Source organism: Spermophilus citellus, assembly GCF_964194105.1.
Source record: "Spermophilus citellus genome assembly, chromosome: 8".
Taxonomy (NCBI): Eukaryota; Metazoa; Chordata; class Mammalia; order Rodentia; family Sciuridae; genus Spermophilus; species Spermophilus citellus.
In genome coordinates this window covers 72,403,852-72,423,925 of record NC_138189.1, presented here as the reverse complement: position 1 = coordinate 72,423,925, position 20,074 = coordinate 72,403,852, and the positions used below count along the sequence as shown (strand labels likewise).

The window sequence follows — 20,074 nt, the reverse complement described above, 5'->3', positions numbered from 1 at the left end:
ATGACCTATACATATGAAGGGTTTGAAATGAACATGTGATATACTATATACACATCTAACTTCATACAAGATGCATGTCCCTAAATCTGAAATTGTTCCAAAATCTGAAACTCTTTGAGGGGCAAGTATGATACTACAAATGGAAATTTCCATGCAATATAATTTTGTTTTATCCATGAAATTATTAAAATGTTGTACATTGATATTGTATAAATTACATCCATGCAAAGATTATATGAACTTGGGTCACATCCCCCAAATATCACAGGATATGTATGCAAACAGACCAACATCTAAAAAAGTCCAAAGTCTGAAACACTTCTAGTCTCAGGTATTTCTAATAAGGGATATTCAGTCTCTACTATCAAAAGAGATCACTTAGTTTCTTCTTTAGGTATCTCTGGAATATTTACAAAACATGGTACTATGCTAAGCCACAAAGAGAAAAACAGTATATCCATAAAATTAAAAACTACCTGGACAGGTGTGCTTATAATAGGGTGTCCACTTAAAGACAGAGGTAGGGAGAGCACCTAGTGAAGACAGAAACAGGAAGAGTTCTACATGAAGACAGAGAATTTGAGTGATACAGCTCCATACCAAAGAGACCAAGAGTTGCTAGCAATCACTGGGAGTGACATGGAGGCAAGGAAGGATCCCTACAGTTTTAGAGAGAACATAACCCTACCTTCACTTTATTTGGACTTCTAGTTCCAGAACTTCAAGACAATGAATTTCTGTTGCTCTAAATTTAAAACAAACAAAAATAAGAATGAAAGAAAAAGAAAAAAAAATGAGCATATCCCCCCAAATAGAAAACAAACCACAAATAACATAACCAAGAAGCATTTTAAAACCATAAATTCTGAAAATTAACAAAAGGATAAACAAGCATAACATATAAACTTAAGCCATTAGAAATTAACTTATTTCCCATGATTGATTACCCATGGGCCAATAAGGAGATGAAATTGCTATAACATGTCACTATACCAGATGTAGATAGTAGAACCAAGATGTCTTTGGTCAAGTATCAGGCCTTAATGAAGCTGTCACTTTGCACAGGAAACATAAATTCCTTGCTTGCTCTGTGCTGGAATGTATTCTAACAAGTCTATGGTGGACACATAATAAGGACACACTGAGCTGGCCACCATGGCCCTTACCAATGATCACAACTAGCCAGGAGGCTGAGGTAGGATTGCAATTCTAGGCCAGTGTAGGCAACTTAGCAAGTTCCTATCTCAAAATAAAATTCAAAGAGGGCTGAAACTGTTGCTCAGAGCTAGACAGCTTGCCTAGGATTCTCAAAGCCCGGAGTTCGATCCTTATTGCCTCAAAAGAAAAAATAAAGAAAATAGGACAAATATTAGCAGGAACTCTGTAAAACAAGTTCCACACATAAATCAAAGGATTAGTAGGTTTAAACTAATAATTTGATGTATTCCTCACCAAGTTTCAGGAAAAGTTCTGTACATTAGTCAATGAGAAGTACTGGTGAAGAAGAGGGGGGTGTTCCACGTTGCCAACAGCAAGTGTCAGCCCTGCAGCATGCATGACAGCACCCCTTCCTCCCTCCCTGTGAGGGCTTATTTCAACCAGCAGCGCTTCCTCTCCTTATCTTGGGACACTCTCCCAGAACCTGGGCTCTCAGGCCCCCTGATGCTTACTTACTGCTTCCTGGTAGAGGCACCACCCCTTCCTCTTTCTTTTTACTGTCTGGGCCTTGGGGAGCCACCTCTTGGGAAGCAGCCGCCTGCGCCCCAGCCCTGAAGCGGGATCCCGGTATGGCGAAGCTGAGTCCACGCCACTTCCTTGCCACCCGCAGGACTGAGCTGGGCCGCCCCCACCTTCCCAGGCGCCTCCAGTGGTGAGTGCCGGACCCCAAGACAGCAGATTCACTGGGGACTACCGGGTCCTGTGAAGGTCTCTGTGGTGGCTGTGGGCGTGGTCCAGGATCTGCACAGACCACGTCCCCAGAACTCTGGCGGATGGGGAGCCCCGCAAACCCCCACTGGACTTTACACTGGTAAAACCCCAAGTGAATACTTAGGGAGGCTGTCTGGGGAGCCAGAGGGAGACATGACTCTGATGAAGTGTTAGGCTGGTTCCTTGAAAAAAAGAAAGGGTCTCTGTGTTTATTCACTTGTACCTGTTGCGGAGGAGCATTAGACCCTCTTTTAAGGGGAGGTGGGCCAGTCTCATTTCCCCACTCAGAATTTCTATGCTCTTAATTTTAAGGGGTCATATTTTTTATGGTGGTCCCAGACTGCAGGAAGGAGGCAGCCTGGAAAGGAGCCAGGGGTATTTGGGGAAAGCTCTTCAGGAATCCAACAGCACAGCAGAAAATGATTGGCATCATATTAAGAGGAATCTGTTTCTTTGGACCTGTTTGGAATCCAGCTGACTTCTCTCAATGTTTGAGTCAAGACCTGTTAACTGCCCTGCCTCTGAGCACACACAACTTGGGCAAATTTGTTTGGCAGGAAAGTTGGTTTATATTGTGATTTGTTAAAAAATAGCAAGCATGCTGCTCAAGTGAGATGATGGGAGTTTTTGTTAACCAGAGTTCAGTCCTAGTCCAGAGGCCTGATGAAATGGGGGTGGGGTGGGGGGCAGTTAGCAAATCAGTTCTGTCCCTTGTCTCAAAATCAAATGAAAGAGTAATGGTGAAAAGCGGAAAGGAAGTTTAATCAGTATAGGTATACTGGGAAGTAGACCAGTGTTTCCAGACCCTGTATTTGGGGGCATTGATATGAACGTCTAGATTATTAAAACAAGGGGAACTACATAGAAGTATCCATAGTCAGGCAGCTTTTGTCAAACTATGGCATGAATGATCATTCTCACAATTGGTCTGGTGGGAACCTGTTGGAGATAAGAAAGCTGGTATTTCCTAGTTGTATTTGTATGTGTGTTTTGTGTGGTGTGTGTGGGGGTAGTTTCCACTCATCACAAGGGGTTTATTGGTCAGGTCTGTCATTTCCAGAATCCAAGGTGACTGAGAGTAAAGGAGACAGATGTAACATGGATCCAGAGATTCCAAGATTTTAATCCTTCTTTTACTTGCCAACTGGATATTCGTAGGCTCAAGTGGAGAGTCTTAAGTCCTTATTATATGTGCAGAACCTGGCAGTTTCATTTGAAAATGACTATGAAATACAAACTGACGATTCAGAATGGATTTTCAGAAAATGATGTAGTGGAGCAGTTGATTATAGTGGGTTTTTGAAGGTTGGTTAAGGTAAAATCCTTACCTGTCTCCAAGTGTGTGAAGATAAATGGAATTGATATTGAATGGACATAAATTTACTGAGCATAGGAGTTCTTAAAGGTGTAGGAGAATTTTGTTCACATACATATTTTAAAGGCATTGACTAATATATTGGGTCTTTTTTTTTATTCACAGGAAATGAAGTTTAACTCCAAGTTTGGGTGGTTTGTAAAAGAATTATTGAATTTCCTTTTGTAATTTTTCTGTGAGTGGTTAAGTTTTAATAATTAACTTTAAAAATTAACCAGCCTTTTACAATACATAAAAAAATAATGCTAAAAGTGTTCAAATATATGACCAAAAAATTAAGTTGTAAATATATCAGCTTGTGTGTGTATCTATAATAGTACCTTGTTTTATTTTCTTACCTAATAATGGAAATGTAATTGCTGATTATTTTTTCAGAAATGTATAGAGATTCATAGTAACAAATGTATATTGGGCATCTTTATTCCAGGTCCTGGTATTATAAAGGAATTCTCTTAGGAAACATATTCTTTTTGAAACAAGGTGTATTAAATTACACAAGCATGCAAAATCTGTTTCTGCATTTATTGTCATTAAGCATCCTTGAAGCATTTGACCTGAGCATAAATATGATGTTTACAAAATCATACACAACCTAGAGCAGAAAGCTGCCATGAGGGAGCACATTACAATGGACACGGGCTGACCCAAGGGCCCTCTGCACTTAATAAAGTTACACCAAGGAGGCCATAATGAAAACAGAATGGTCTGTCACACAGTTTAGTGACAAAAAAGGGGATAACATTGTGTCTCTTCAGAGAAGCTTTACCTGGCATTTACTTTTGAGGGCTGTGTCTTTCGTGTATGTCACACAAGGATGCAGAGGAGACTGAGGATTGGCAATGGAAGAGCCCTCTCAGTGTTTCCATAATGCATGCAACAGTGCATGTTCTAATTGTACTTCTTGAAATGGCTTGTCATAATTTTGCTTGCTTTAAGTGTTGTTTCTGAAGTCCTAGGCCAGAGAGAGGTCCAATGTGGTGGAGTCCCAGAAACATAGGTCCAGCCACTAGTCTCTAAAAACTGGCAGAAAAAGTAATCTCAAAAAGCAGTAAAGGAATTTTAATCAATATAACTATACTGGAAAACAAAGGGGACCAGAGTTACCAGTTCTTTGTTTAGTGGTACTGATGTGATATTATTTAGACAAGGGGGGCCAGAAATAGGCATAGTGAAGCAGAGTCGGAAGGACAAGATCATTTGAGGAGAGAAGGTCAAGGGATGGGAATGACAAAGATCTTTCATATGGATTCTGAAGTTGCTGTTGCCTCCAACATATTAAACTTAAAATTGTGGTCTTGCCCTTATATGCAGTCTGCCTGCTTCAACCTCCAAACTATGGCCAGTATTTCTTTAATGACTGATGCTGCTTCATTTTTCCCTCCTCTCCCACATCTCTAGTTACATGTAGATCAGACTCTTCCTATCATGCCTTGTGTTCCTTATCCTCTTTTATGTAATTCTCTTCAATTCAGAAAACTAAAGTTTATTAATTCTCTTCAATTCAGTAAACTATACTAATTCTCTTCCATTGTCATTGTTTAAACTGTAGCTAAACTCAACTATTGAATGCTTAATGTTTTTTCCCCCTGTAGTGGGGTCAAACCCATGGTCTCAAACATGCACTCTACCACTATGCTACACCCCCTTATTTTTCTTATAAGAGACAGAGTCTCACTGTACTACCAGTGCTACCTGGAATTCATGATGATCCTGCCTCAGCCTAATCATATAGCTAGGACTGTAGGTATGCACAACCACTTATGGCTTGAATTCTTAATTTTGATTTCTTTTTTCAGTTTTTGTTTTCAAGTCTTGATCTGCTTAACTATTGGTTTAATTAACTTAATCATTTTATACTTAATTTGATATCTTCCTAGAATTTAAATGTTTTCCTAGTAATAAAATCTGTTGCATTGTAAACAATAATGGAGTTTACCTTCTTACTTGACTGAAAGTACATAATAACCAGATATGTGAATCAGTCTGGACTTTAAATTCAGAGAATTCTCCTGTCCCTGTCTGCTTGTCTAAGCCCTTTTTGGTAACAACACTATGAACACTTCCAACATTAAAAAAAGTACAGGGGATATTATGATGCTCATGTAGGCTGTCCCTGAACTGAAGCTGTATCATAATATGCTTTTTGAAGTCAGGAGCAGTCCTTACCTTTTTTTTTTTTTTAAGTACTGGGAATTGAACCCAAGGGTTCTGTACCACTGAGGTACATTTATATTTCTTTTGAGACAGGGTCTTGCTAAGTTGCCCAGGTTAACCTCTGAGATTGCAATCCTCCTGCCTCAGCCTTCAGATTAACTGGGCTTACAGGTGTGCATCTGCCAATTACCTGGCTCGCTTGTCTTTTTTCTTCTTTATGAGTTGTAGGTAATTTTCATACTCAACTATTTTGCTTATTGTAATTTATGTGACATCTAATTTGAGTACAAGCCATTTAAAGTTTCATCTGTCTCTTATTTTAGGTTCTAATGTTATTCTTATCATAGTGATGCAGGCTGCTCATTGGAAAAGAATTTACTCACTGCAGCGCAGTTTAAAACCATCTTGTTTTCAATGAATTGGTATCTAGAGTTTACAATCTCATTTATATGGAATATCAACTTACTATTACTTTTCCCTCCACAGAAAGGCAAAACCTCTGAAGATGTCTTCCAGTAATGACCAGGTTGTTATCCCAATGCTACAAAGACACACCAATGACCTCCCTGAGATGATCGCTGGTGACCAGGAGACAATTACCCAAGGAGCTGTGTTGAGTTTTCATAATATCTGCTATCGAGTACAAGTGAAGAGTGGCTCTCTGCTCCAACGAAGAATGGTTGAGAAAGAAATACTATCAAATATCAGGTATGTGCATGAATTTTTTAAAAGTTCACTTTATTGATCTATAGGCTTTGCTTACTACCAATAGACTGCTGTGAGCATTTGAGTACAAGTTTTGTAGAGATATAGATGCATGCTTTCTTTCCTTTAGGCTAAACAAGGACTGATATGATTGGATCAGTTATCAGGTAGTTTAAACTTTGAAGAGAATTTATGAACTGCATCATGTTTTGTTTATTTTTATGACTGTGCAATTAATGTGTCATTTAATTATTAAAGTGGCAGTGAGTTTGGAACCTCTTGCTACTTGTATCTATATGAGCTCACAGATGCTGGCCATTAGGGTTGTCAATGTTTGTCTGATTGCTAGAGAACTGTGCTTCCCTCTAATAATTAGATAGAATGGACTAATAAAAAGCTGACAAGAGTTTTGTGAGATAATCATGAGGGGAAATGAATTTGGATTTGCCCTGGCAACACTTGTTTCTTATTTTTTGTTTGTTTTGTTTTGTTTTGTTTTGTTTTTTTACTAGAGGAAATAACTACTCCTAGTATAAGCAAGCAACTTTTTCTGACTCTCCAAGGCTGGGAAAGTGGTTATAAGAGTCCTGGTATGGTTGTAGCTCATATAATCAGGTGTTTGACCTGTTTTCTTGACATTTTGTATGCATCTGTGGTCTTTACTGTCAGTAGTGCCTAACATCCTTCAGAAGACAAGGAAGTGACAGGGTTGGGTAGACAGTATTGGGGTGTGCCTGAGAGAAAAATGGTGAGGATCTGTGGGTTCATGGGCTGAGCTCAGGGGCTCTGTGCAGGATTGGAACTCTTCTCTGGTAATACCTGCTATCATGCCTGCTTCTTGTCTCTCTTATGTTAGTTAAGAAATCCTGACCAGGTGAATAAGAAGAGGAATAGTGGATCTAAAGCTTTTATCCTTTATTAATGATTAGATAGAATTGACTTATGAAAAGCTGATAAGAGTTTTGTGAGATAATCAAGAAAATGTTGGTACTTTCAGATTTTGTGTTGAAAGAGGTAAAAGGTAATTTGATTTGAATATGTGTAGGCTAAATACATATAAAATACATTCTTTATGTGAGGGTACATTTACCTGCCCCTGCCCACTTTGGTGTTGGGAATCAAGCCCTTGGCCTTGTGCACAGTGAGCCATCTTGCTACCACTGAGCCACACTCCCAAACACCTCTAGATTATCTTTTCCTCCAAGTAGACTAGTGATGGGATACCCTAAGTGTCACCTCTGCTCAAGACTTCTTGTTGGGCTTAAGGCTCAGTGTTGTGCCTCTCAGCAAAGGACAGGGGTCATGGTTTTGTGCTCTTAGGCTAATAAAAGTGCAGTCAAATCTTGAAGTTCTTTCTATTTTTACAATTTCAGGGACTCTTGTTTCTCGTGTTTCTGGTGTAAGTATCTGTGGGAAAGGACACCCATTTTTGGTTGTTGTGTTTCAGATCTTTCTCCTGTCTGCTCACTTCAGGTTAGTAGGCTATGGGATGGAGGAAGAGTTACTCATATTATTTTTTATTTGTATTTGATAGCACAAGTCACTGTTCAAAACAGTAAGTATATTCCAAGAAATGTGGTGAGAATCTCAATTTTCCTTTGGATACTTTTTTGCTTTCCTTTTGTAAGAAGAAGTTAAATCAAATTTGACCTTGAGAATTGAAAAGATTTTCATACCTCATGAAAAACTTTCTCTTAAGCTTAGTTTGTCTTCATACACAGCGCTTGAACTTTTCCTTACCAATGTTTAATAACTATGGGAAAAATTATCCATTCCTGAAGATTTATGAATATTCGTATAATGGTGAGGAAAATTCATTCTTCTCTTTAGGAAATTTTCAGATTAATGATTATTTTTTAAATGATTTCAAACATAAACCTGCATGAACATAATCCTTTCACTAGACTCCTTACCTGTTTACATTCCACTGTTTACTGCCATCACTGTATCTCTTTCTTGGGGGGGGGGTGGGTACTGGGGAATGAACTCAGGGGCACTTGGCCATTGAACCACAGCCCTAGCCCTATGTTGTATTTTATTAGAGACAGAGTCTCACTGAATTGCTTAGTGCCTCACTAAATTGCTGAAACTGGCTTTGAACTTGATATCCTCCAGCCTCCACCTCCCAAGCCACTGGGATAACAGGCACATGCCACTGTTCCTGGCCTTACTGTGTCTCTTTTTGCATTCATTTTTACTAGTGTCTTTTGGGAATCATTTAAGAGCAGACTGTTCACATGATGATTTTCTATCCCTAGCTTTTTCAGCCTTACTTTCTATAAAGAAGGACCCTCTCCTGTGTAATCACTCAGTTGTTGTCTGGCAGCAGCTGAGGAGACAGGTATCCTCAGAATGAAGGCAGGAATGGTTCTGAGGGCTGCCCATCACTGTGCTCCTCACCACATCATGTTTCTTCAGGCTCATCCAGACTGGTACCTTCTAATTCCATCCCACTCCAGGTGATGTTAAAATTGATCACCTGGTCATGCATCTGTCTGCCAAATTTCACCACAGTGTCACCATTTTCCTCTTTGCACTTCATTACTATTGTGAAGGGTGGTGCTCTGACATTAATCCAGAATCTTGCTCCTTATTATATTCCAACTCATCAGCTTCAGCTCCCATTCATGACTCCTGTCTAGATCAGAAAATATGATAGTTACCAAAGGGTGATTTATTTCCATTATCTCATAATTTGCATGAAACTAAGAGGAAAAAGCTTCAACTTACCATTTCCTCTTTAATTTACTCTATTGACAATAGTCAAGGATTCCTCTTTCAATAACACTTAGTGGTAATGTATTATTATTGTTATTTATCTTGATACTTCTGTTGGTCTGAACTTAGTCAGTGGGAGACCGTTCAATTTGAGTTCCCTTCCTCCTTCACTGTTTTGACTTATTCTTTCATTCTTTGAGTATTTTCTTGTTATAGCTAGAAGTTCCATACACTTTTGAGGTTGAGGCATATACCTGTAATCCTAGTTATTCAGGACACCAAAACAGCAGAATCACAATTCAAGTCCAGACTGGACAATTTAGAAAGACCCTGTATCAAAGTAAAACTTTAAAAAGGCTGAAGCTGTAGCTCAATTATAAAGTGCTTGTTTATCATGTATGAGTCCCTAGGTTTAATCCTATTACAAAAAAAATCCAAACTGTCCACTGACCCTAGGCCAGAATCAGCTGATGTTCATTCTGTGGAATTGTGGAGAATGGTATTTATAAACCATCATCTGAGTGTTTAGAATGCTCATTGCTATTCATGTGTCATTAGAATTAAACCACCTCAGTGGACATGCCTAGAGAATATATGTATGCATGAACATGCGTACACACACACACACACACACACACACACGTGTGTGTGTGTGTGTGTGTGTGTATGTATGTGTGTATATATATATATATATATATATATATATATATATATATATATATATATATAACTTTGTTTAAAAAAATAAAACTGAATCCCTTATGCAAGTGCATGAGGTTGTGGTTCTGTCCAGGAGGGGTAAGTGGAGTGGTGGATGGCAGATGGTTCCTCAGCACCCTTCCATCTATACTCTTATATAACTATTGTGTAGATTAAAACCTATTACTTCTAATTAATGCACCAATTCCAATCTAGCACTGTAGATTCTTCACACATTTTCCATGTTTAAAAAATGTATTTTTTAAGAAGTCTATTTAAAAATAGTGAAAAATGCCTCTTCATAGTCTTAATGTAATTACTGATTTGGTCAGTTCTTTTATTTTCTCATATAAGCTACTTCACAGCCTACAACTTTCTCCCTCTACTCTCTCACTGCTTCCCATCCTGTATTCCCAGATGCTGGTGTCTGTTGCCCTACTCCCAGGACATCCATTGTATTCCTATTAAGAAAGAAAGGGGAAGGGCAAGTCTAATATAAATGATTGACACACTATGTGAGCATAAAATCACAGGTAGGAATGTAACTAAGTTCTGTTCAGTCAGAATATACCTATTTTCAGTAAGAAATTTCCTGCTTCTTTTTAAAAAAATAATTAAGAGATGTTAATGAGAATCTGATGCAATTTCATAAAATTTCCTTAAGTGTATTTGACATAGATCCTAATTTAATAGAACTTTGTTTAAAATGGAATAATTATTCATTTTTGCTTTTGTGTTTCAGTGGAATCATGAAACCTGGTCTCAACGCCATTATGGTACCCAAAGGTCAAAAGAAGTCTTTGTGAGTATAACAGAAATTATAATCAGCTTTCTTTTTGTAGTTTCAGTGTGCTTTTAGAAATAACTTTTATCAGTCTTACAAATACAGCATCATAAAGTGGTTGACGTAAACCTGTCAAACGTATTATGAGTTAATGAGGAAGAATAAGAAGGGAATAATATTAAATGTGGGGAGATGGAACATAGGAATAATTGAAGACACATTTAGATAAAAGAGCACATTTCCTGGGTTGGATCCACCAATGTCAGATGGACAGGAGGGTCCTTTGGGAGGTCTATGTAGGATAAGCCAAATTTGCCTTACTTTTATATTTCTGTGCTTTCTTATAACACAAATGAAAAGGAAGGTGAGGATTCGAATGTAAACACACAGACATACACACACACACACACACACACACACACAGAAGCACACAAACACACATATACTAAGTTTTAGTTAAGTCATATATCTCTTGACTAGTTAATTTTATAGCTTGAACATGAATTGAACTAACAGTAGCTAAGAGAGGTGGCCTGTATTGAAGGGGAAGAAAAAACCTCACCATGTTTGTCTTTTTGTAGGTTGTTAAACATTTTAGCTGCAAGGAAAGACCTAAGTGGATTATCTGGAGATGTTTTGATCAATGGAGAACCTCGACCTGCCAATTTCAAATATCATTCAGGTTATGTGGTTCAAGTAAGTATTAGTTGGTTTACTTTTAGGTTTCATGTGTTTCTGTATAGGCAAGTGCCTTGGTTTGCAGTTTATTGTGCTTCCAGTGGATTATGTGACATACTCATAGAATCAACTTTTCTTACATCTGCTTCTCATAATTTCCTATTAGAAAGAGGGTGGAGTTAAGTGGAAAGGCAGAGACGACCTGGAATATGACCTCTGTAGGACATGGATATAAATTCTACTTGTATCATTTTCAGAAGGGTCTGCTGATGTTTTTGCCCTCCTGCCTCTTTTCCTTCCTGAGAACATATTTGAATGTGTCTGCCAGTAGTCATATCATACTTCCCTGTGCTCCACTTGGATGTTCAGATGGGTGTTGAAATTCCTCCCTGGGCTCTGCAGCTGTCTGTATATGGAGTCTCTGTAGTTAGCAGAGTTGAAAACACAGCATTAACTACAGCATTTCCTTGGATTTGTTATTTTCATCTATTAAGTTACATATACTAGAGGGATAGTCTAAGAAAAGACTCAGTATGTCTCATGAAAATTGTATTTTCCTTCAGAATAATGTCCTGATGAACACCCTGACAGTGAGAGAAAATTTGCAGTTCTCAGCAGCTCTTCGGCTTCCAACAACTATGACAAATCATGAAAAAAATGAGAGGATCAACAAGGTCATTGAGGATTTAGATCTAAGTGAAGTGGCTGATTCCAAGGTAATGTGAAAAAAACTGGTAGAATTGTAGCCAGGAAAGCGGACCTCCCTGTGTGGACAGTGTGACCTTAATCAGAAGTTTCTTATGACATCTGTGTCTGTTTTCTGTAATTATAAGAAAAAATGACTACATAGCTACCATGAAGATGGAAATGAAGCTGGAGAAACAATCTCAAAGATGGTGGAATCCCTGGAGTGGAGTGTGGTCTCATTGCTGTAGTCAGGGCTCATTTGATGTCTTTGCACTAACTTTTCTTCTTCCTGTTTTTCTCTTCCTGACTTTCACTGCTCATTACATTCTCTTCTTCCTGGGACCTTTGTTTCATGGCTTTTTTGAGGCATATTTCTGGAATTGATAAATGACAAGTTCCAGGTATTATTTCTTTGTATATATAACTTGTCTGTAATTTGACTTCCAGAATTATATTTGATCACAGTAGGACTGACTTCTAATTTGCATTGCCACTAATTTTTTCTATAGCTTATCTTTGGCAGTTTTTTTTTCCTCATCCTCTCCTCATTCCCATTTTTTTTCTGCCAGTATTTATTTCCAGACTCATCTACCAGGCTCTTAGGTTTGAGAAGTATGTTTGTGGGCAAGAGTAATAGAACGGACTAAGTAACTCAAACTTTTGTGGGTTTGCAGGATCATGGAGAGAATGATTGAACTTTACAGTTTACTGCTCCATGTGGAGGGTTTGCTGAGCAGATATTTGGAGCTGTATGTGATAATGAGTTTTTTAGAATGTAGTGTCTTTGAATGAAGCCCCTGATCTTCCCTCCTAAAAAAATGAAGAATGTGGGTGGAACATCCTATTGGCTGCTGCTTCCTATTATACTTGCTGATAGGCTTTATGTGAAGTGTTTTATTTAGAAAAATAGTCCTGTGATGCTACTTATTTTTTATTACTGAGTATTGATTTTCTTTTCCTTGGCTCTCTTTATTTATTTGATCTTCTCATTCCGGCTTGGTACTTTTTTTTTTAGCTCTGTTCTTTACCATTAAGCACTCATTGTCCTTAGTTACTTTCTTGGATTTCTGGGGAACATATGTAAAGGCTGTTTTTGATTTCTTATAATTAACATAATCTAATAGTATCAAATAATTTTATATATTTTTAGTTTTTATGATATTTTGAACATAACAGAAATCTAGAGAAGATGGTCTGATTACTATAATGATGTGATTTGGGGTAATTAATATAATAGTTATATATAATATGTACATTGTATTATTTATATATTATACATTATGTTTAGTATGTATCTCTTATTATGTTAATTATATGGAAATTAATATAATTACTAGTACTGTTCACCTTGATTTCTCAGTTGTTAATATCTCTCATAATTATTATAACTCTGTCTTACGGAACTATTTTATACAAATTTGTATGATATTTCACCCCAAAATACTTATATGCATTGGGAAAAAAGGACATTTGCCTACCTTACCACAAAGCCATTACCAACTAACAAAATGAAGAGTAACATCATATCCTCATATCATCAACTATGTCAAACCATATTCATCCACATTTCCCAAATTGTCTTCAGATGTCTTTTTAAAGCTCAATTATTATAAGTTCCCAATCAAGGGCTATGAGTTGCGTTTGATTATTTCTCTTGGAAACTCTTCATTTGAGAATTGTTCCCTACTGCCTTTCTCCCCAGAACTATTCTAGTCCTCTCAGCACACACAATAATATTGACTGGTTGAAAAGTTTGAACCAGGTACCTGCAGACTATCCCACCTCCTGCTTTTATCTGAAATGATTGATTGGGAATTCTTTATTGAGTTAGGGTGTAGATGGTATCACTTTAGAAAATCTTATGGGAATAAAATGTGCTTATGTGGTATAGTAGAACAAGAGCTCTCCTGGCTTCAAGTGTACCCTTTTCTTATAAGTCCACTCAGGGACTTTTGTCAGAAGCAATGAAGTGTGTGTGTGTGTGGGGGGGAAGGGGGTTGTTGTTAGAAGACTAATAGAATACTTAAGGTGTTTTCCTTTTTCATCTCCTAGCTTTCTCTCCTGTTTTAGACTGTGGTTTCACTGTGTCAGGTCCATATCTTTTAGTTTTGTTACTCACTGTCTTTAAACCTTTGACTTGGAGAGGAATATACAGAATGTTAAAAGTATGAGATTCATATCAGGTCCAGCCACTTGGATCCTCTGCCCCTAGCCTTCAGGTACTTATCTGTTCAAATAGAGACCTCCTTCTTCTTTCAGGTGTCCATTTATTTCTTGTTCAGAATAATGAGGGTAATAGAGAAAGAGTATCTTGTAGGACTGAAGTTAACCACTGAATGAAGTTAATTCACTATGGTGGTGACTATAGTGGTTCTTGTTGATAATGTAATAATCTGTGTTTTAGGTTTTATCTAGAGGAGAGAAAAAAGGGACCAGTATAGCAATGGAGCTGATTGCTGATCCTCCCATCTTGTTCTTGGATCGACCAACAACTGGTTTGCATATAAGCACAGCAAATACTGTACTTTTGCTCCTGAAAAGGTAAATACTGTAGGAACACTCTTCTTTTATTTATTTACAATTGGATCACTTCTATGTACCAGGGGTTCAGTGTGCCAAGGTTTCAGACGTGAAGAGCAAAATTCTTTCCTTTCTTCTTAAAGAGAAATAGTCAAGGAGCAAAGAAGTGTTATAAAAAAAATGAATGAACAACTTGGGGAAGAAAGGCCATGAAGGGAGTGAGGAATTGTTTTCAAAAACAGGATAGTCATGGAGGACCACAAGTATGTGACGAGAGACCTGTGACAGAGTGAGTCCTGCTCTTTCTGTCAGCAGAGAGTTCTGGTTGGAAGGAGCAATCAATAGCCCTGAGGCACAGCATGCTTGATGCTTGATGTGTGTGGAGCATCAGAGAGGCCAGAGGGACAGAACCCAGTGCAGGTTGGCTGCTAGACTCTAATAACAAGACCACAGGCTGGGGGCTGAATAACAGATACTACTATTCTTCCAGCTCTGAAAGCTGGAAGTTGAGATCAAGTGTCTACAAGTTGTTTCTTCTTGGATCCTTCAATAGACACAGTTAGATGAGTCACCACTTAATGACCTTCTTTAATCTTAAGGACTTCTTTAAAGACTCTCCAAAGGTAGCCACATTCTGAGGTGCTGGGTGTTAGGACTTTTACATTCAGTTTTGGAGAGGCCACAATTCAGCCAATTAGAAATGATGTAAAGTAAAGTTGGGCTTGGGACAGATTACATAGAACTCATTGGCCCCTGTGAGACATATTTTGTGCTGCTAAGGTCCAGGGATATTTTGAGAGTTGTCAGCATTGACTGCACAATGAGGCCAAGGTGAATGTAGGACACCAAGAAATAGCTGCTGAAGTAGGCCCTGTCCTAGGATGCTGGTGGTCAGGTGGTAAGAAAAGCATGGGTTCTGGGTCTTTTTTTTTAAGGTGGAACCAACTGGATCAGCTTAGGAAATGGACTTGGCCTGTAATGACTCCTAAGTGGGGGTCTGGAAAATAGAACAATGGGGAAAAAGTCATTCATTTCTATCAAGAAAGGAGACTGGCAGGAATGTAATAGGAGAAATTTTTAAGATTAATTTCTGAACATCTTCTTTAAAATTATAAAAAATTATTTCAAACTGACAGGAAAGTTCCAAGAAAAGTTTAAAGAAAAAAAATTCCCAATTCCCTCACCTGAATTCCCTGACTTCTATTTTACTGCATTTGCTCCCCTCTTCCTTCATCTGTGTTCCACCTGTGTAAGTTTTTTTCTGACCGAACGCTCCATCTCTGGTAAATTCTCCCCAGTGTAAATTCCAAAAGGCAAGGACATTCCACTACACTAGCCTTCATGTAAGGAAGTTGACAGTGGTGGCTTCACAACCATCCAGTGCTTAGACCCTAGTCACATGTCACCAGCTTCCCCTGCAGTGTCTGTTTCCTGCAGTGCTTGGGATTCTTCACTGAAACATGTATTTTCTGGCTTTCCTGTTTTGGTTGGTTTTGATAATCTGTGTGAGTTCCACAGTCCTTTCCTGTCCGTCACGCCCTTGCAAGTCTTGGTGGATTTCATGGGGTGACCCTCTACTGAGTCCATCCCTATGTTCCATGAGCAGATTCCGGTCTCATAGGTGGTGTGAACTTCCCTCATTTGATCATGTTGGGGTCTGCTGGGCTTCTCTGCAGGGAAAGTACTTTTCTTCTTTAGAGAAGATTAGTATTTTTTTTCTGGGAAGATAATTGGCTATTATACCAAGATTGTGTTCCTCCTAAAGTCTCACCCACCAATTTTAGCGTAAGCTAATAACTCCTGTTCTTGTGGTAGTTGCCTAACACATAATTGTTGACATTTTATCTAAGGAAGAGTTTTTCCCCTGTTGATTTTCTGTATGATGCAATGGGTTGGAATCTGCTTTTCTTCACTGTTTTAATGATTAAATTGATCCTGATTTTACTAGGGGATGGCTTTTCAATTGTCTGTGTGTACTTTTGACCTCTCCCTGATCATTCTTCCGTCATTTCTTTACTTTGTAGTCACTGTGATGTTCCATGTTTATGTTGCACTTTTCCTGAGTTAGCTATTTGTGGATGGATGTGGTTCGTTCTGGTTTAATTAATATTAAGAAACGAAATGTTGTTGCTATTGTGCTCACTGCTATTGGAGTGGCTTTGCTTTTAGATCTTCAGTAGGTGTACCTAGGCCTACTGTATGTGTTTATATAAAATATGGAAATATATTCTATTTTATTTGGAAACATTGGTCCTGGATGAATTTTATGTGTGTGTATACAGATGTGTGTGTGTGTGTGTGTGTGTGTGTGTGTGTGTGTAGTGGGGTTTTTATTGTGTTTGTGGCAGGGTTCCTACCCATGGCCTCATATTTGCTAAGCACTTACTCTACACCTGAGCAATATTTTCAGTCCTTGTTTCTCTCTCTCTCTCTCTGTCTCTCTCTCTCTGTCTCTCTCTCCGTCTCTCTCTCTGTGTATATATGTATGTATATTATTAAAAAAATATGTAAACATACTTCTATAATTATTGCTGTTTATAAGAGTATATATTTAGATACCCATGAGTTCATATTATTATTTTTATTTCCAGTCCAATACCTCTGTGTCATTTTTAGTTCTTTCCCTTTCAATCTTTGCAAGTCACTTCAGACCATGAGAGATGTGACTCCTTTTATTTTAATATATTCACTTACTTGGTCTGTCTATGATTTAATTGTTTAATGCAACCAGTCTGCCACTTGCTCTGGGCTATATCTTTGTCTCCTACCTCTGGAAACCCCTCTACTTCATACTTTAAGGTGCCTGACACACCACTTTTATGGCTTCCCCTAGTACTTACCTTGCTTTCTCTGATGGCCATGCACTCGTAAGAAAGTTTCTGATAGGAGAGAAAAAACAGGACGATGCAAAGATGGCTGTTTCTTTAAATATCTTATGCTCTAGATGTCAACATACGTATAAATGAAGATGCCAGGTTATGGGCCTGGAGTTTGGGTACCTTTATAGAACATACCCAGGAAATTTTTTTATTATCTACAGCTCTGCTGATAGTGTTCATTAGACAATGATGAATTGATACAGAATATTGTAACTATTTCCTTTATGTTTTTTTGTTTTACTGGGTAGCATTCAAGCATCCGGCCTCTTGCAGAGATCAAGCCCTACTATGCACAGTCATCACTTAGGGTCTGATTAAAATGTAGATTCTGTTTCTTTAAGTCTGAGGTGGAGCCCAGGATTTTCCCTAGAGGACTCTAAGAGTCGACACTGATACTAATGCCACTGCCCATCCAATCACACTCTGAGTAGCAGGGCTCTCATACAATTCTGCTTCCTGCTTCTAGTTGTCTACCAGCTCAATGATGTCTGCTGAATACAGTTCCAGTTTCTGAGAGAAGGGCCAATCTTAGGCTTGTCATTCTCTTTTTATAGTCTCTTTAGTTACCTTATTCATTTAATACCAAGTCACTGTCTCTCAGATATATATAAACACACCTCTTGCTTTGTAACACTGAGTTTCTTTGAGCAGGAGTATCCTTTTCTTAGCTGAGTCCTGTTAGTCCTTTTGATGTTCCACTTGTATCATCTTTAGCCTAGGTTGTTAGCCTTTACAAGGAACCCTTAGCTATATCTATTCAACATTCTATTGAAATTTTTGGTCTTCTTGCCCAAATCTCTTTGGGGCAAAGCACCCTTGGGCACTAAACTATACTAGAAACTAATCAAATTTGTAGATTGAAGTGGGTCTTCTAAAGTTTTTTGTTGTTGTTGTTGTTGTTGTTGTTGCTCTCAGGATTGAACCTCAGTGTGCTCTACCACTGATCCTGTGACCTTCTTACTTCTTATTTTGGGACAGAGGTACACCAAGTGGTTTAGGCTAACTTCAGACTTGAAATCTTCCTGCCTCAACCTCCTGCCTAGCTGAGATTACAGTCACATACCACCACACCTGGCTCATAAATATTTTAAATATCTACTTTGAACATTTTTACCTTTATTTTTTGCATCCATAGTAATAACTCATGTGAAATGGCCTTTTAATACTATTTCAACCACAAATTAAACCAGAGATAGAATCATAGCCTTACTTCTTCATAATTTTGACTTAGTGGGTATTCGCTTAACTTTTAAGCTTTTCCTGTTAAAAGTTATGAAATTATAATATTGAAACTACCTTATGACAGTAGTGTGAAAATTAAAATGAAGTAATTTCTAAAGCATTTAGCAATCTCAGAGTACATACTTCAGAATGTTCACTGTTTTATCAAGGTAGAAAAAAGGAAAACTAATCCTAAAGCAATAGAAGACAAATCATCAATGAGAATTATTTGTATGACTATTGTCTTTTTTTTTTTAAGGAGAGAGAGAAGAGAAAGAGAGAATTTTTTAGTATTAATTTTTCAGTTTTTGGTGAACACAACATCTTTATTTTGTTTTTTTATGGTGCTGAGGATCGAACCCAGAGCCCCGCGCATGCCAGGCAAGCGTGTTACCTACTGCTTGAGCCACATCCCTAGCCCAGACTGTTGTCTTAATATTTACTCTATTACTATTTCTCAAACTTGATTATACTTGTAGGTTGCCTGGACAGCTTGTTAATAATATGGACTCCCTGTATCATCCTCAGAAATTCTAATTCAGTGTCTAGGAGGACTGTCTAGGCATCTGTATTTTTAATAAGCATTATAGTAGTTTCTAGACTGTCGATGTACCATCTTTTCAGAAGCCTAATGTTTTTATTTTTTATTTTTCTTGGTAAGAGTCATCTTTTTTATTTATCTTGATTATGTATTTTAATTGCTGTTATGGTACTTATAAACACTGCAAAATTCTTCCAAGGAAAAAACTGACTATAAATGCTGCCTAGTTAAATCCTGTTTAGAACACAAAGAATATTAATAATGTATATGAACAATTCTTTCAAAATAAGCAAATAAAAAATTTCCTTAATTGTTATTATTAAAGATACAAAGCCCATAATAATTACTACTTTTTCATAATAATTACTAAGGTGCACAAAAATCATGATTTTTTTTTTGCATATCTGGGTATGAAACCCAGGGTCTTACATATGCTAGGAAAGCACTTTTGATGAGCTATATATCCAGCCCATCATGAATTTTTTTTGAGTTGCAGTGTTGTTGAAATAATAAAGAATGATGACATGTTTAATTTTTAAATTGCATATTAAAGTGAATTTCTAACAATTTAGTACTAATAAAAACATTGAATTAGGAATGAGTCTGTGGCTCAGCGATAGCACACTTGCCTGGCATAAATGAGACACTGGGTTAAATCATCAGCACCATGTATTAAAAAATAAAGGTCTATCAACAACTAAAAAAAGAAACCCAAAAGATACATAAATAAAGGTATGATGTCCAACTACAAGTAGAAAAATATAAAAAAAAATATTGAATTTAGATTCCCCAGATGTCATGTAGGTAACATAAGATTAGGTGATAAGACTATAAGAGAAAATGAAGTTGAACTTCGAACTCTTGTTTTAGTGGTAAGAATAAACTGTTTTATTAGGAAGGGCGAGGTTCAGATGTGTAATGATTCATTATCTTCCCTCTTTTGACTTAGGATTTCTGAGCAGGGACCAACAATCATCTTTACCATTAAACACCCTCGGTATTCCATCTTCAAGCTGTTTGACAGCCTCACCTTATTGGCCTCAGGAAAACTATTGTACCAAGGTCCTGCACAGAAGGCTTTGGAATATTTTGCATCAGCAGGTTTGGTTGACTTTTTCATGCACTAGATCCTTCATTCTTGGAATTCTGGGAGAGAACAGAGGTATTGATGGGAGTGCTGTTTG

The 20,074-nt window shown here is 37.7% G+C and overlaps 1 protein-coding gene across 1 annotated transcript; it reads left to right on the top strand.

Annotated features, from left to right (window-relative positions):
- Positions 1 to 1,741: 1,741 nt before the first annotated feature.
- Positions 1,742 to 20,017, top strand: LOC308654694 (broad substrate specificity ATP-binding cassette transporter ABCG2-like; the record flags this gene model as incomplete). Its single annotated transcript, XM_081304367.1, has 7 exons — positions 1,742 to 1,870; positions 5,945 to 6,166; positions 10,323 to 10,382; positions 10,946 to 11,060; positions 11,606 to 11,758; positions 14,134 to 14,270; positions 19,840 to 20,017. The coding sequence occupies exons 2-7, from the start codon at positions 5,964 to 5,966 to the stop codon at positions 20,015 to 20,017; spliced, it is 846 nt and encodes a 281-aa protein (XP_081160493.1). The 5' UTR covers positions 1,742 to 1,870; positions 5,945 to 5,963.
- Between the last annotated feature and the right edge of the window lie 57 nt (positions 20,018 to 20,074).